Source organism: Ceratina calcarata, unplaced genomic scaffold (assembly GCF_001652005.2).
Source record: "Ceratina calcarata isolate Rehan_Ccalc_2016 unplaced genomic scaffold, ASM165200v1 scaffold23.2, whole genome shotgun sequence".
NCBI classification, from domain to species: Eukaryota; Metazoa; Arthropoda; class Insecta; order Hymenoptera; family Apidae; genus Ceratina; species Ceratina calcarata.
The window spans coordinates 234148-253182 of NW_017144855.1; the positions used below are offsets into that span (position 1 = coordinate 234148).

General features: G+C 36.9%; 1 protein-coding gene across 13 annotated transcripts in view; it reads right to left on the reverse strand.

Annotated features, from left to right (window-relative positions):
- cmpy (crimpy) overlaps positions 1–19035 on the reverse strand; it is a 156312-nt gene that overhangs the window by 131007 nt on the left and 6270 nt on the right. For 10 of the 13 annotated variants that reach the window (XM_018020611.2, XM_018020606.2, XM_018020609.2 and 7 more), the window contains exon 4: positions 2539–2763. In XM_018020611.2, the coding sequence (XP_017876100.1) occupies positions 2539–2763 (225 nt within the window). Of the gene's footprint in view, positions 1–2538; positions 2764–7344; positions 7474–7901; positions 8058–12813; positions 12921–19035 lie in introns of those variants that run through there. The other 3 variants (XM_018020615.2, XM_026811638.1, XM_026811639.1) reach the window with 3 other exon arrangements.

Genomic DNA, 19035 nt, shown 5'->3' on the forward strand with positions numbered 1-19035 from the left:
TATTGAAATGTCTGAGCATCATCATGATCAATAGACAGCACAATCACATCAGGTTTATTATTATTTAAAAAATCTGTGATCAGGCATAAAAAGAATGAAGACATACTTCTACTAGTTTATAATGTTACAATAGAATGTGAGCGGAGCAACACTGAAAATTGATAATCCTTTGATAGCGGCGAACCTTGAAAAAGCGAAACAACTTCGAAAGTTAGCATCGTGGAACAAAACCGAAGTGCATAAAGTTTCGGCTCACCGAATTTCGTCCCCCATTTTGGAACTTAGAAATTTTCGTCGTGTACTTAACCCGTTGGCCGAAAGAACAATCCGTCTGGTTTCTATCTTTAAACTCTACGTACACGATTCAACTTTTGCCGACGAATCGAATTTAACTTTCTGCACCGGTGCAGGTAACTACTTTTGTTACTCCGTTCGCTAACAACTTCGTTACACGTTTCAACGGCGAAGTGCACCGGAATAGACTGCTGAAAGTTCGACTCAATGAAAAGACGAATTAACTATCGATTCTGTATGTGCAATGGAATCCCTTCTCCCCACCCTCGCACTATAATTATCGCCAACTTATTTGATAGCCAGCATTCACCACAGTTGAACAACGCAAAACGTAATTATCGGAGAGATCACTCCTCTCTCTCTCTTTCAGTGTCTCTCTATTATGTACGTACGTGCATACAGAATTTCCCAATATTACAATGAAACGTTACATTCGTTTTTCCATTCCGCTTATCGGGCAAAGTGCTTCGCACTTCGATTCACTTCCAGTTTTTCGATTTTCAATTACATCCTTTGACGTTATGCAATTCGTGCGAGCGCAGCATAGAAAGCGAATACAAAAAGTATTGGCACACGCCCATATCTCTTAACAAGGTACCTACTACCTACTTTTACGTTTTACTTTCACAGTGTTGAATTTTAATGGTACCACTTTTAATGAAATTTATTTGTACAAAAAAATCGTTCATACACCAAACGAGTTCTGTAACTTAAATCAGATTTTTCAAGATCTTGAATTTAAACAATTATCAAGAAATTGTAATTCAGTCAAACGATACGAAAAATGCGGTGCTGTTTCCACATGTATACATAAATTCCCTTTAAACTTCCCACGATTCTATCATAAAAAACCAAGCAACATCGTAATTTCATGTATCACATTAATTCTTTCAATACTTATTTATTTTTTAGCCATCGTGATTGTATGTTACGTAACCGATGTTATAACCACACCCGCGACGTTGTTGAACTTTAATCAGGAACGTGGAGAAAGACTCGAGAAATGTGAATTACGTCGCGAAACCTACGCTCTTGATGTGTCTTTTTCTCATTAACGTCGCGCAGGGTGCATCTCTGGCTTCGTGACCTTCCTCCTCTTAGCCGTCATTGTTCTTTCTTTCGCTACTATATTTATGTTTTCTTTTCATTAACGAGGCAACTGCGGCAGTTTCGTTATTTCTACTCCTCGCACTCTTTTCACGTACTTCATTCACTTTAACGATTCGTCCGTTCCTTTAGCTCCAGTGAAACGCTTTATCGTCGAAACGATACAGTAAAAAAAACGTAACGATTCTGTTTCGCGTGCGTTACGTATACGGGCACGTGTACATGTATATATGTACATATACAACCAATTAAATAATGTTGACGGATATTCATGGATGATATAAAGCTACACGTTTATTTTGTGAAATCACAATAGCAGACGATGAAGAATAACATCGAACAATTGATTTATCAAGAATGGAAATCGTATCATTAATTTTTCGTACTAATTTGAAAATGCATATCCACTTGTGACACATCTTGTACATTCGTGTGCATAAGTTTTATCATGTAACAAAACACATAATGAATTATATATATAATCATATAATTAATTGTGTTTAAGGATGTATTGGCTATACAGTCAATCCCCAAAGTTTATGCACTTTAGAAACGCATTTTTTAAAAAGAAATCAGACGTCGGAAGAACATTGCTAATAATAAACAACAAAAAAAAATTTTCGATTTTTCCGAGATTTTTCCAAGGGGTACCCCTTCAATTTCTTCCAAATTTTCGTTTTTGGCCAATAACTCCCAAACCGTTAGACATACGAAAAAATTGCATATGACCTTTCTTATAGAGGACGACGAGATCTACAATTTCCATGTAAAAGTTTTTTTAGTGAATCAATAAATTTGGTTATTTGAACTGAAAATTCTTATTGATTTAACCCGGTTGCAATATATCCTAATTGTAAGTATAAGACACACGTGCTACGCAGAGAGGATACAAGTTAAAACGCTTCTTAAAACGTTTACAACAGGAACAGTAGTTTGTGTAACAAAAACCATAACAAGTCTTACCCTAAGAACTATATTTTTTATGGACCTCTCAAGTGTTTAATAGCAAACGACGTGCTGAGAACAATATTTCGATGCTTCGGCAGCGAACGAGCTATAACTTTTCTCAACTTGGTCAAACTTGTGAAACGGCATTATATAAGTTAACTCGCGGCGGAAAACGTGTGATAAGCTTACCGTATCCCATCTTCGCGGCCAAATTGAGCTTGCATTCGTGGAGGGTAGAGTAATCGTATGGCTGCGGCTCTTTCGGGCACCACAGCACCGACGGCCCGCAAACGCATTTTCCGGTCGACACTGTGTTTCCTTTCTCACCGGCAACGCCTTCGGACACCAAGTTGCAACCGGGTTCAGACATTACAGGTCGTTGCGGGCAATGTCTCCTCCACCTGCCCGGGATCTCTGAAAGAAACGCAAGAAACCGAGTTAATACGGCTTGCAATATTTCTCTTCCGATCGAATGGACTTCGCACAGAAACTGAAAATCGAGGACGGACATTGATAGATACATAATAAAAACCTATAGAAAATTTTGATGCGCAATAAATATGAAGAATGTAATGTGCAAAAATGTGCAGAATATAAAAATTGCAATATACTGAATTGTCAATCTAGAACTGATGTTTTTCAATTAACATAAGATTTGCTGTCTAATGGTCACTAATCACAGTTGCAGACGTGCAATGGAGGTAGACGTAGAGTGGTGCGAAAAAGTCCATCCAGTTATACGGTTGCTAACATCAGTAAACAGGACAGAAACAATGTATGTCAGATTGGACTAACGATAGGGCTGCCATCGCACCCAAGAGAATATAATGCGGTTTCCTAACGATACTCTCGGTAGGTACTCGTAACGACAAATTCAGATTCAATTACGACTATCGTGCAAAACTCGATCGCAATTCCATCGCAGAGTACGTATTAGACGGTTAGCAATTTCGGGAAAGGCAGACTCGATTAAGCCGCGCATCCACTTGTATCACCGTTTCGTATCAACATTGCGTATCACTGTTGCATGCAAATATATACAAGGTGAATCAATATGAAGTATCATTTAAAACTCCTCACTACTGGTACATGTTACTAGGAAGTCTGTCTAGACTCTAGAGTACTTTATTAAAGCAATTCACAATTTATTGCATACATTGGGCGATTACGGCTAGTTAATTATTTAATGATATAGTATAATCTTCGAATTGAAATAGTCTTTTTTTTTTTTTTACTAATTCGGAATATTTGCCAAACGTTGTATTAACAGTAAGTACAACAGTAACACGATACAATTAGATACGTATTTTTAAACATAGAAATTACGAAACAGCGTACACGAGTATGAACACGGAACAGTCTGGAAAGGTGGAGTCGTGTTCGGTTTTATAAGGTGGAACAGAGAGAAATAAGAAGGCGGGAGTTATTTGTTAGAAAGGCGGATGTAACTTTGCTATAAGCATCTTTCGTAGCAGGGAAGATAGCCCGACCCGGCTCGGAACAGGCCGATCGATAAGTTTAATAATCCACAGTTGAGCGCCCCAGAAATCGAATTTGCCGATCGGTTTACCAATCGACCTTCCACGCTGAAGCAAACCCTAAACGCGAATTCATTTCGAGTTAATGGTCTGAATGCGCTTCCGGCTAATTGGCTATGGTTCGCCGAGTACACACCAAGGGAACGAATGTTCTCCAGTCGAACCAACGCTACGCGACGTCGTCATCGTGCCGACATCAACCCGTCTAGGTGATCACGAATTGTCTGTCGATACGATGGAATGCGAGATTTCAACAAAATTGGCTTTTCGATCCTATTACAATGCCTTTTATGAGCTAATAATATTTGATCCATTATAGAAGAATATTTTAAACCGAGATAACGACATTAACTAAAGAGTAGCACTGTGATTCCTAAAATTTTAAAGCATTTTTGGAAATTCTTCAGGGAGCTTAAAGCAAAAAGGCAAGAACTTTTATTTTATGAATCAATTCAACCATTACAGCGCGTAGCCGCTTTCAAAAATTCCGTTTTTGTATAAATAATGAACATTTGAAAAAGAAGGTCATTATTCGATTACATATTCTCTATGAAAAACAGTAATAGCAAAGCCAGATTTTAAAATCTCGTGAAAGTCCTATGTCCTATGATAGACTATATCATAATAAAAATCCCCCTAAAATTTCAAGTCAATCTGATTAAAAGTGACGGAGTTAGAGTGCATATCGTTTCGAAAAATTCTCTCCCGAAAAAAACGCGTTTACAACATAAAAATGGCAAGACTAAAAATGTTTCATGTGCTATATTGAACTCTATTTGCATTTTATTTTTAAACGCATAAAAAACATTTTAAACTAAAAAGGAGAAATCGATTTTTTCCCGGCCACAGTGGTATTACACTTTGAGTAAGTGCTCTCGTTCAGGAAACACAATGTCTATTAGTAATGAATTTTATCAGAAATCATATTTTGTGGCTCGAAAAATGTTCGCGTGAGTCATCCGAAAAGCCCGGAGAAATATTGTAAAAACTTATCGGCTCGATGGAAACAGAGTACAAGCGATTATCTTTGATCCTCCCTTTGTATCGCTATTCAGTATCGTCCATACAGCGAGAAATCAATAGTTCATCGAAAATGATTTGCTTGATACCGAGGGGAAAAAATTATTCGCTGCCAGACAACGATGTCACGAAATACTGCTATGAAAAATAACGGCTTCACCCGGCGGACGAAATGAATTACATACGTGCCAGGGGCTTTAATCAGACTCATGCATGTTTAGGATCATCTGCTGAACCACCTGCAGATTTTTTCACAAGTCCATCTGTTACGAAAAAACAAGAGTTGCCGGTATACATGTATGCACGGTCTCTTGCTCTGACGGCTGCTCGTTTCCCGAGAAACATGTTCGTAACAATTAAATGGTGGCCGGGGAAACTAAAACTATGCTTTCTCATTACCCGTTGCGCGAACGATGATCGATGATCCAGGACAATTACCAGTGAGACGAAGGTACCGTTCATTATCGGTCTCCCCTACCGAAAGTCGTTCCCGGACAGATTTACCGTCTCAACTTTCCCACTTCACGAAACATAAATTATTCATACGAAAAATTACAAAGTTCAACCCCGTCTTTAATTCCCGTAATCCACTGTCTCTCGATCTCCCTTCGAGTTGCGACCTCGTTTTCCCGTAGTCAAGCTGCTCGCGATCAGATTTAGAAAAAAATATTTTTAATAAGATTCGAAAACTCCAACTTCTTACTTAAAGCTGCGTCAAAGTAATTGCGATGAAATTTTCCGCGAAGATAATTATCGCAATCCGGTTAAAACGAATTTTGATGTTTCTTCACCAGTTTCGAGATCGCATCCTATTTCCCGTTCTCGCGTTGCACCAATTATCCAGTTTCTAGTAACTACAAGTTAGAATCTCGGGGATATTGAGAAACCGAAGAAGCTACGCGTTAATTCGCTGGAAACAGTCGCATCTGCAAATTAAATTCTAGAACCTACTTTTCTACCGTTTTCACGGAAAACCGTTCGCAAATAAGCAAGACATTTCATTACTTCGAAATACATTTACCTACGAGTGTTAGGATACGTATCCATTCGTAGCATACTCTCATATCATATCACTATTGCATCCGTTCCGGATATACAGAAGTATCATTTAAAATTATCCACCAATCATTAATTTTGCTACAGACCCAGGCAAAAATATATTTTAAATCGTTAAAGTTCAAAAATAAATTCGTGTAATGCTCTTTATAATATGTATAATGAAGTAATACACAATAAGTTTTGAGAAAAAATATTAAACAACTTGTTATACGTGGCACTTCTTATAGACTCAGTTTTTATATATAATAAGCCCCGTTAATAAATTCTAATACATAAACTAGTGTACTCTTGTACTACGTATACTACGTAACTTATTACATATTGTAAAATGAATCTATGTTATACTTTAATGAAATCAAACGAGTTGACTATTTGATGGATCTAATCGAAACGAGACAATATCAGTGGTCGTGTACATACACGCTTAGTTGGTTTGAAGCAAAAGCACAGCGTTTATTCCGAGAAAATACAATTTATATTTATAGCGTGATATATCACGACATAATGCCTCGTTATTTATTTCATTTACGCGGAGGTATTATCAAAATGGAGCAAACAGTGGAACGGGCTTACACGGTTGGGGTCTGTGTTCATAAATACTGCTAGCGAAACGGAAAATTTGGATATTTCGAAAGTTAACGTGACAAAAAATGTAGAAACCCGTAATCGAACATTTTCACGAGAGGTTGTTACATTAAATTTCTGAATCGATCGATGCAGCAGAACAAGAAACTTGGCAAACGTTACGCCGGCACTCGGGAGGATACTCAGTCATGGCCCGCAATTAATTTCGTTCGAGGCTCCTGGTGGAACTGATAATCACCAAGCCGCGAGGAAATTGACGTAATTTAATAACGGTCTCACCTCTTCCCGGGAAAACCTACATTTTAATCAAGGTACGTCGAAACAACCGGCGGATCTGATTTTCCACGGGTCGCAGATGTGAAAAATTTCTACACGAAAATGAGGAAGAGATCTGCGAGCGCTTTTATTGAATCCTATCTAATTTGATACAGACCTGCACCAGCAATTACTTTACAAAATGAAACTATATCATATCTTTTCGTGCCTAACTCTTGCCGAGCACAAAGTTCAAAAGACACTGTTTTTATTCATTTTATGTTCAGATAAGGATAAAACATCTGGCAAATATTCCAAATTAACAACCTAAAGAAAGATTGTACTAAATCATTATCACAATGAATTTGTGATGTACATCTCCGGTAAAATGGAACGATGATACGATACGAGGGTATGATACAAGTGGATATGCGCCTTTAGAATCAGTGAAGATGTGTCGACAGGTCGAAAGACGAGGTTGTTTAAGTAAGGGCTCCGACTTTGATTAAGAGAATTATCCTATAGTGTAGATGCTTGCCTCGTCTACAAACTCCTCGGAAACGTTTGGGGAATACTTTCAATCACTCGTACCATCTTGTTGCCTCGTTCTTCGTCTCTCTTGTTATTTCGTCGGAAATGAAGGAACGAGATCGTTTAAAGAACGTCGTCTACCGGGGATATCGACGGGAGAACGATAGTCGCATCGGTAAAAGTTATTGACCTAAAAAACGGTCGCGTCTGGAACGAGTAAACATCGTGATTCTGGAAAAATTCTCGATTCGAAATGGAAGTGAAACAGCCTTCCAAGGAGAGAGCATGCGAAATCTTTCTGTTTTAAAATACCGGTCGCTGTTTATCTTTTCTCTTTCCCACGCTGTTCCCACCGTCCCGAGGAAAAAATCTGTAATCGTCGGTCGTTATTTATTTACACGGGAGTTCAGCGAACGCCGCCGGCGCGGTGGAGGAAAAAAGAAAAACACCTTTCCACACCCTCATTCGTTGTCAAGGGGATGCATACGCGGGTCCACGGTTCCCCGCTATGTTTTATGCAACACTGCAACGGAGATGATTCGTTTTCCAGAAGAAAATCCTTACCGCGACGCGAATGGCGAAAGTGCACGTCGACGTCTATGATGAACCAGCCGGCACAATTTTTCAAAGATGAATCCGCTCGACCCTCCATGCTCCGCTGTCCTCCCGGCTTTCTATTTGGACCGCGCCTCGTATTTCGGCATTACGCGAAATCCTGCACGAACTCCTCTTCCACGACGCGATGGTTGAAACAGAAATGATCGCTTTTGTAGCGACGTGCCGTACGGCTGCGTTCTCTTTTAAAATATTCATAAAACGAGGAAATGGCGATCCGCTAAAATCTATTCGCCCATTCTTCGCCTCACCTCACGTGTTCACTCTTAAACGTTTTTACAACGTGTAATTCCTAAAGACTCGCGTAGTGAACACGTTTTATTCGTGTTTGAAATATCGCAATAGTGCAAAGCGAATCGTAGAAACGTGTAAGACCACTCTTCCGAACAGATCATATGCGAGATATTTTTTATCAGATTTTTATGTAAAATCAGCGATTTTACGTAAAACAAAGAGATACGGAAGGATTTTGAACATTGATTTGGATTTGATTTCGATTTCTGATCAAATGCACTCGCTTATATTTATGTCGCTCTGCGGCGCAATGGTAAAAAGCGAAAAAAGTTGAAAAAGCCGTCAGTTTTTCAATAAAACGCGGCAACTTTTCCCAAAAGAATTAATCTTTACACGCGACACCATTTCGAGAAACATTGCTTTGTTCGCGAGTAACGCTCCGGTACATATACGTTCATTTTTAAATGTACCCCTATGTCCGTGAGTCATTACGAAGTCGAGTCGAGCTTGCAAAAAAAGAACAAGAAGATGGAACGCATTAAACCTGGTTTTATGCCAGAGAATATTATTCAAATGCAAAGTTCCATTTTTCTGTCACTGGCCAATTCGAAATGTCACTGGCCGAAACGAGCATGCGATGATTTCTTGCGAGATAGAGAATTTAAAAATGATGAATTCGAAAATGATTTTACTCGATAGAATGACTTGCTTACAAAGGCAATACATGCAATGAGAATACCCATTCCCTTTATTAAAATGAAAAAGCAATATCATATCATAGCTATGAATGTGATTTTAAAAAGAGCAAGACACTGTCTTGATATCCTCCTTTTATTTTAATAAAGGGACTAACTTCTCTTATTGTTCAGGCTATTTGTATAAATCTATGGACATAGCATGTCACACTATATTATTTCAAGATATAAGTAACAATTGCTACAAAATAAATTGCTTGACGATCTTCAATAATTACAAATTTTGATACTTCTATAGATATCACGAGTATGAGTTTTCAATTCGTGTGTACAATTCCAAACTGTACATATTGTACCGCGATCGAGTTAAAAAGAAGAATCGCACATCAATATTGGATATTTGATTGCCCGTAAGGCCGCAATAAAATCGCAAGAAGCTTTAATAGTCGATCTGTGGTCGAGACCAGGATTCGACGTCCATCATGATGGGTAGCCCTCGTTTCGAATCAATTAAACCAAGAATAGTTCCAATTTTCAACGGATGCTCCTTCGTAGGATTGTATGTACATTGTGGTCGCGTACGAAATTACATAGATATTAGCAAATTGACATAAACCCTTGGCTAGATTATTGCACGTCGTACATCAAATATAAACAGATGAAATAGTACCTCCTTGCATCAACGAATTTTGTATCCACGTCAGATTAAAACTAGTATACCGTAATTTAAAATACACCAGTAAGAAGTGAACGGTGAAACAATTCTGTTCTGCCTAAACTAGAGAAAAAAATGGAGCAACATTTGGCCTATCGAACTCCGCTATATTTTCAAATCGCGGCAGTGATCTACGAGTCGTTTCGTATTCGCTTTCGTGCAGAAAATTTGCAGACTGCACGTTTCTCAGAGAGAAAGAGAGGAAGAGCAGTAGACGGGAGATACGTAGGTACGTATAGGCAAAGCGTTGCATAGGAATGCCATGCAGTTCGCTCGCGAGCCATTCTCAAGATTTGTTACTTGACGTTGAGAAACTGGGCTTCCTCCAGTTCGCGTTCTTTACGTACGTACACCGACTCCGGTCAGCTTTCGAGGCAACAATCGAGCCAACGTATACAGGGTGGATCAATAAGAACCGCCATTTGAAGCGAATAATTATTTAATGAATTGATTTAACGAGACTTTCTATGGTTTTATCATAAGACCAGTGCTGATCGAGTGGACACATTATTTTATCAAACTCAAATTCATTTTCCAAGCTCTTATAGCGAAACCGATAAATAAAGAATTATTTCAAATGATACTTTCTATTGATTCACCCTGTGCATACGCCGCAGAAAGAGAGAAAGGGAGCCCCTCACAAGAATAACTCGCAGGGTGCTTTTCTCCATCGAAATCGCAACCTGGTCACGTACATTTGTTAATCTTGCCAGAGCGGCGATTATTTTCCACCGCGCTACACTTTAAGACTGTCCCGTTAGCGATACGATTGTCTTGGTTTGGTTTAACGTAAAAGCTACTAAGAAACCGCTCGCTCATTGTATTTATTTTACCGATTAATAGACTAGAGAATGCGAACTTTTCTGCAAAAAAAGGCATTTATGGTATTAGTTTAAAAAGTTTACTTATAATTCATACATTTAAATCTTCAGCATCCTGAATAATTATATAAATGACGCAAATTAATTATAATTTCTGCACATTTTTGTAAATTCATCAAATCTGCAGCCTACAAGTAAATTCAGAGGTTTGAAATTTTTCATTCGATGTTCGTTTCTTTCATGGAATTACTTCATATTTCCTGTCGATATGGTAGTCGAACGTGAAACGTTAAAGTTCAAAGGTGAAACTTCTACTTGTATATCTCGACTATGACATGATACTTTATTTACTTATCAGTAAAGTGTACGTACGTCGTACACTTAACCGGTATCGAGACGTACATGTACAATGCAATATATAACAAGTGAATGATAGAATTTTTGTGCGACAAGGTAAAAATTTCGATTTATACATGTTTCGCTTGCTCTCTAAATCGGTATCCTAAAATCCGAAAATCCATTGGGTACATTCAGGTCAGCCGTTGCGCTCTATCCGTCGACTGTCCGTATCTGTTCGTTGCCTCCCCTACCGATTCGCGTAATGTCATGAATTGCGCACCACTCGACCAACTAACGACCTGATGCCCTCGTCCGCTAATGCGTTAGAGTCCGTCCGCGTTTTTACCAGCTGCAATGAGTAGCAGTGGTTCAGAAACAATTCGTTTAGAAACCGTTCTCGAGAACACAGACGAGTATAATTTAACATTTTCCATAGTGAAAAATGTGACATAATCGTTATTGTCATATTCGAACATTTAATATGTTATTGAGAAGTAAAGAGACATTTAAGATTATCAAGTGACACACCTATATGGTCCAGTTATAATAGAGATAATTCTCACAGCTGATTGTTTTGTATTAAAAAGAACTTATAATATCAACATTATCAAATATTGTACAGATAGTTTATTGGATTCCGGAGCAACATACATATAAACAAACTGCGGTCACTTTAAACAGAGTTTACCATAATAATCTAATATAATTTATAATACATTTCCATACAAATATTGGAATGCTTACTAGTAAATTAATCCAAAAATTGTTAGAGGTGTAAATAAACTTCACGAGAAGTTATGACTTATAAAAACTGTAAACCAAATCCATTTCTAGGCCAATAAGTTGAAATAAAGTATTATTATTACTAGCAAATGAATAAATTTAAATAATGAAAGGAATGATTAAAAGCAAATCATAAGAACGCATACTATGCATCACATCTAGTGCATCACAATTTGCCCATGTGTATGTTAATTCAAGGTCTAGAACCAATGAGCTACATTTGCGATATAAAGCGAATAATCGATTGCAGTTCTATACAGATGGCTTATAGACTTCGGCGGATATATGTATGTACAACCAATCCTTGATTTAACTACGTCGATTCTCGAGCACACACGTAAACCTCGAAGTATATTTGCGCCCATTTCGAAGCTTCAGTAGCACGGGCTACGAACCTTGCAGTTACCGACCAAACATTGTTTCGCGTTTATACATCTTACGATCCTCCCACCCATAATTCTACCGGCCAAACAACCGCATAAATTTAATCAAACCGAACCGAGTAAGTACTTTTCTGCTTGCCTTTCTCCTCCTTTAATTAACGCACCGCACTTCAGAGTAGAATATGTAAAGTGGCCTGGAAAATCGCTATCCATTTTCAATTAATCTCAGATTACTTCTACGTTCATTTTCTGTTTGAGTCGAATCATCATATAGAAAAATATTTAAAAACGAGTATAATAATATGGATTATAGTAAAAGGAAACGTTTAAAAGTTGGGATTAAAAATATGAATAAATCCGTTAATTTACTCAGTTGAATCGATTAATTATTTGAAAATATCTAATTGAGAGAAGCAGTACGACGACGCGACTGCTTAAATTTTCTGTACAGCGAAATGTATAATAGTTTCGCAATAATTAACTCGTAATTAATACACGTATAGACATATACATTACCCGATTTCTTTGAAACTGAATATACTCAGGGTAGCCGCGTCTCATTACGTCGCTAATGAAATTTCGAAACTTTCGTACAACAAACGCGATATATTCACGAAAGTTACATGATAACCATTTAGATACTTACCCAAATCGGTGCTGTGTAATGAAAATTCATTTTCGAGGATTAAGGAAAGAAGAACTTGTGCAAAATTCGTGCAATAGAAAATTGATTAGAATGAAAAGTGTGTGTCCTATCGTTACACATTTCACGTAACAACATCGCATTCCCAATTGAGTTTAATCTACAACTGCATCGTATATTACGCATACTGTAGAAACAAGCTTAATGTTTGGCTTTCTACGAATAGAGATATCGAAATAAAACCGTACTTTTTAAGTACGCGATGCTTCTGAAACATTCATGATCTCCGCAAAAATCTTTCTGGACCGGAATAGTCAAGAGGACCTCGTTCTTCTATGACTGAAGTTGCTCATCCGTAAAACTGTATCCTTGTATCACGTCATCGTTACACATCAGATTTTGTATAACTTTTTATCTAACAAAATCAAAGAAAGGGGATATCAATTTTAAGCCAGAATTTAATCCATGATGAAATGTACAGATATGTAGTTCCAAAGCATTAAAATTTGACATGAGAGAACTTCCTTTAATTATTTCAGGAGACATGAGAGAACTTCCTTTAATTATTTCTTCCTTTAATTATTTATTAGGAAATTTCGTCCGTTTCATACGTTTCACAATACAATATGTATATATATGATCAGACATGAATATACAGGCATACATACAATGATGATACGCAACGGTGGTGATACAAGATAAGGCTATGATGAAAGTATATACTTCCATATCGAACATAATCTTCGTGCAAAGATGTGGTCTCGGTTTCAGTTTTAATCGTGCGCGTACAAAAGCAAGGGATGATCATTATCTCGCGATAAAACATCTTCAGGTCCATTGAAACTAGGACAAAGACGGCAAGCCTTGACGAACCAGGCTTACTTAGAGGAAAAGAAGGGAAGGGTTGCTAGAACCTCAGCGGGATAGATATCTAAGCGTTTACGGACCATTTCCCCGTCGCTGTTCATAATGACGTTATTGCCTTTTTGAAGGTTGGCAGGAAATCGTATCTAGATTCATTAACCATCAGCTTTATCAGTTGTCAGCAATCGAATTAATGTTCGCGACAAATATTGCACCTAATTTCTTTTATACGAAACTAAACACAAAAATATTGAAGTCAAGGTAAAAAATGAAAAAATCTACGCTCTACATGGCAGATGTCATAAAATATTACTCCTAGAAAATGATTTACGCAACAGTAAGCGTAAAAAAATAGTACAACTTCAAAATCCATGTGCACTAATACATTTATGAAAATAATGTTACCGCGAATATGTAGCCTCCCTCGAACTATTCATCTTTTCCCTCTCACACCTCTTTTTAACTTCAACAAAAAAAGAGATATGGCTTGTTACATTCGCGTGAATCACACTGTACAACATTTTATATTTAATCGGCTTTCAATATACGTGCAAAATTTATTAAACAAATTCCGCGCTTTGTAATTAACGCGCGTAATCGCTTGTAATGACTATCATCCCTATTTTTACGATCGGCAATGATTTATCGACGAGCGGTGATGCCTGTTGCATATTATACTTGTGCGGCATAAAATTAGCGTTTGTTGAACGCGTTGTTTACGATAATACCGGTATTTTTAAATCGCGTCGGCAATATCGGTGACACCCTCTCGATGATGGAAATATTTTTAATCTCCCTTTGTGCGTTGCATTTCGTCTAGATATTATCGGTATTGTATTGTGTATGGCGCATCGTTATATGCAGCGAAGCGCGAAAAGAAAGTCGACGTTCTTTCTCATTTTATCGGGAAGACAGACAGACAAATGCTTTTTCCAGCAATGTCGGAGTTATTATTTCGCTCTAGATGCACCTTGTTGTATTCGGTTAAGTAGCCTTTACGTAATCAGCCATTATGGTAGTTCATTTTTCAAGTCCAGGCGTTTGAAAAAAAAATAACAAACAAAATAGAAGCGATTTTAAAGAGTGCTTATTATTACTTATAATTGTTTCTGGAGGATCGGAGAGACGTCCACGAATTTACCTGAAACGCGACTATTTACGAAAGTAAAACATCTATCCGAAATGCTTTTTAGAACGAGAGTTTCAAGCACTCTTTGCTTAATGTAACTAGAATTTTTAATCATAAACCGGCTACGTTGCTCGAAAGGTTTAAACGGTATTAATGTGACCTAGCTAAATAGCAAAATGTTTTATGCAGTAAGATTTAGCGAAAAGTTTACTTAAATTAAATAGATTTAAATAAATCTGGAATTTTATTAATGTAATTAACGAAAGATGTGTTTCCGGAAACTTTTGAACGACAGTGTACGCAGATGCTCCCCGTGGTCCGTGTTCTACGTTACTCGTAAATCTTTGGTAACACGGAGGAAGAAGGGACACGTTCCTTGGTCGCGCAGCGTGCCCGTTAAGTAAACGACGTGACGGTAGTTCGCTTTCTTCCTTTCGGTGCGGGTTTACGATTAAAAATTAAATTATGCACATCCGTGCGAGTTTTGCGGTGAAATATTGACCGTAATACTATCTGCGTCGGGCCACGTTTTCGATAAATACAACTTGCATATCTGCATGACCGCATCGCTTTCTCGGTCGCAAAGTGCTACATATTGAACTCGATTGCACTACCCTTAAGTTTAGTGTGTCATATCTTCGTATCGCATCACTGTTGCGTGTCCTCGCTGCATGTGTACGTCGCCCATATAGAGGAGTCAATATTAAATATTTAAAATTGTCGACCAATCGTTGGTTTTATTATGAAGTCAGACAAAAATGTATTTTAATTTGTTAAAATTTAAAGATAAATTCATTTAATAATCTCTATCGTTACGTTTCAATTAAATCATTAAACAACAAGTTATTGTAATTGTAAGTCATTCATTTGCCCCCTATGCGTGAAACTCAACGATAAAACGTAGAAAGTATGATAAAAAAAAAGTACATAATTAAGAGTACGAGATCTTTTATTGAAGGCAGAAAGTTTTACTGGAAAGTTTTATTGAAGCTGAAAAAATTTCACTGAAAATAGAAATGAAACTCGGATACTTTATGCGTAAAATTTCTCGTGAGAGTTCAAGTAAATGTATTTACGTATTATTAATTTTATAAACACGCGTGTTAAATTGAATTCATGAGAATTTAATAGTAGTTTTAAGTTTCCCGTTTAAATTTTAACTACTTGCACAGCTTTATTTTTAAATGCTTTTAATTATTAAGAATGCAACACATTAACTTTTCAGCACTACGTTGCGATTCAGTTTTTAGCAAGTGAAAAGATATGAAATTATTGAACACAATACAAAATATTTCAATAAATGTCCAAATTGACACTATTATAATGTATTCTTAGAAACTAAAACTATGATCAATTTTTTTTCTCTGAATAATATTCTCGCTTACTCATTTACATTGAGTTGGACACAATAACGTGGAAAAAACGAATAGCATGTACTTACATATACTATGTATTATTGTTACGTGCCAGGCAATCTTAACCGCATTTGCTACGTTGTAATAATTTTTTTGCGCCACGATAACAGATTATTCCATGCCACCCGTGACACGAACCATGATTTTCATCTCTTACGTTTTCATTCGCTTAACCGGTCTGAAATTGGAATACCTCGGTTGCGACTATTATCGATTGTTCTACATATTTCTCTGAATACACAGAGAAAGGATATTATAGAGCGAGCTTGTAAGAAAACTTATTATGTATGCATACAAATACATAAGCACGTTCGATAATTACGTACATGATGCGTGGGTTGACCGTAGAAAAGATTTTTTAATGGAGACACGGTAATGTAAATATGAGCGACCTAAACTAATTTGTTCGTCTCCGCTTCCTTCCACCTTCCCTTCGTCACGACCTCTTGCGTTCGAGCAACGATATTCCATGAATACTGAGTACCCCAGCTTCCACGTCAAGTACTAGTGCATATGCATTGGTTTAAATTCAACGGACTGGTATGCACACTCGCGAACATGCGCTTGTGTGTGTATGTATGCGCGCAGTTCCTTAAACGTTTTCCAACCAACATTTCCAACAATGCCAGTTGACTGAATTTTCGCGGAAATTAATATACAACTTCTTCCACGATATTATATTAGAAAATTAAAGCAGATGTACACGTTCTCGCGGAAATTGATTCATTTTCCTCGGCAAAGAGAAAAACCATGCAACGATGAAGACGAAGAAACTCTATTTTCATTAGATATTCTGCTTAAAAAAAAGAAACAGCAGTCTCTTAATCAAATTCTAGATTTTTATAAATGCATATATGCATTTAAAGAGATTTCCTTCACTTCTTTTTCCACTTTTATTTGCGTACAAATATCTGTGGCTCAATTATTAACGAATTAATTGATTAAAAAAGAAAATTAAAACACGTAATAGAATGATATATCATACGGGTTCGAATTAAAAATTCGAACTGAATAGACTAAATTCGAACTGAAAAACAAAAGAGGGAAATTTGATAAATCAATTTAGTAAGAGAGCGATTTTTAACAGCGAAACGTTCTATATTAAATGGGAAAATATTAATACAATTATGGTTCAATAAATTAAATATATTTTCCTCTACTGAGCAATTTTATTTTTATTATAATTATCTATTCTGAATAGACTAAATTCGAACTGAAAAACAAAAGAGGGAAATTTGATAAATCAATTTAGTAAGAGAGCGATTTTTAACAGCGAAACGTTCTATATTAAATGGGAAAATATTAATACAATTATGGTTCAATAAATTAAATATATTTTCCTCTACTGAGCAATTTTATTTTTATTATAATTATCTATTCAGTTTTATATAAATCTTTGTTAACTTGATATCATGTTTTAACTATCCAAATCATTTTTAATTTTCTCGAATTTATCCAATCATGTCCTTGTTTCAATTAACGCTTTTACGTTATCATTCCCTTTTATGGCTTACAGACTTATCAAGCGTTTACACTGCGATCTAAAATAATATTCAAAGTCCACAGCTTTTAAGCAAATTAATTGTTGGATGAAGAAATATTTAAAATATGATTTTTAAACAATGTAGGTATGTTCCATCGCGTAAAAAGTATTGTAAAAAGAACGAGCATGATGAGATTAACACTATTTTCCCAGGGCCCGACATTCTCAAATACAAAAGGGGGAGGAAGATAGTCGCGATTCCCAGCGCGAGGAAATTGAATCACGGTAATTCAATTAGCTGCCACTTTAAGATAATAACGAGAGAAGATGGTGCAAGTAATTAGTATCGAAGCGTCCATGAGCCCTTGGATCGCGAATCTCAAGAATGTTCAACCGTAAGAAAAGAGATTTCGGGTAGAACTGCTCTTTTATTTTCTTTCACCGGCGGGCAAGAAAAACTCTTTTCAACGAGTTTTCCAACTATCGCCGCTTTCAAATTGAAAATCTCTGATTTCACACCCAATCGATCCTGTCATAGTTTACCGGATAATCTGCCGGCTTTAGCTCTCTATTATGTACCAATAAAGATTCGGGCAAGAGGAACGGACGTGTGAAACGATAATCATTTCCACGCAAACGTATAATAAGCACGAGAACCAAATAGCTACGAAGAAAGGTAATCGATATTTAAATATCAAACGTGAAAAGAAATGCATTTCAAAGAATACTATGAATCGATACAATCGATGATGCATCTTATTGAGAAGCTTACTCATTCAGGTACCGACGAAAAAAAACACATTCTAGTCACTGCTCCCCGGTGTTGGCTCGATGCCACGTACAAAGGCAACCACGTTTACGCTCACTCATGCTAGTGTTAATAAAACTCAGAATACTAAACAGATTGTCATACTTTGTCCTCGTTGTTTCACAGATTGCCCGTTGAAAAAGTGCGGGAGATACGCGGTAGAAAATATCGTTTCAACGCGAAATTAAAGAAATTGTTTCGAGTAATGATTAAACCCTCTAAGGACTAGGATACAATCACTAGCAATATTGTACGATATTATAGATATATTTAAGAAATGAAATTGTTTGAATATGAAATATGGAAATCATAAAAATTCCATTCTCATTTTCAATATCTTGCAATTATAATGAACAACTTTGTTGAAATTTTTTCCTCAGCCTCGGTAAAAATAAAATGCAAGACTTTCTTTCTCTCGAAGTTTTCCTTTATCATCGCGGCTTTTTCCACGCAAGAGGCAAAGTAATAACTAGTCGGAGCGTTGCAGCGGAAAAATTGTTCAATTAAATTCGCGGCCGCGTCTCTTCTTCGTTCGTTTCCCCCGTCGGATCTGGCACGGTTACGGGCAAAGACTTGTTCAAAGTGTTAAGAAGTTTCAAAGAAGGGGCTGTAGGTCGAAGCTTAGGAGAAGAAATAAGAGGAAAAGTCAAGGGAAAAGATGACTGGGTGGCTGGAGTTCCCGGGAAACGAGATAAAGCTTCGCAATTGTGTGTACGTATACCGAACATTCGTGAATGTGCGGAACAAATCGATTATTAAATACAAATCTGC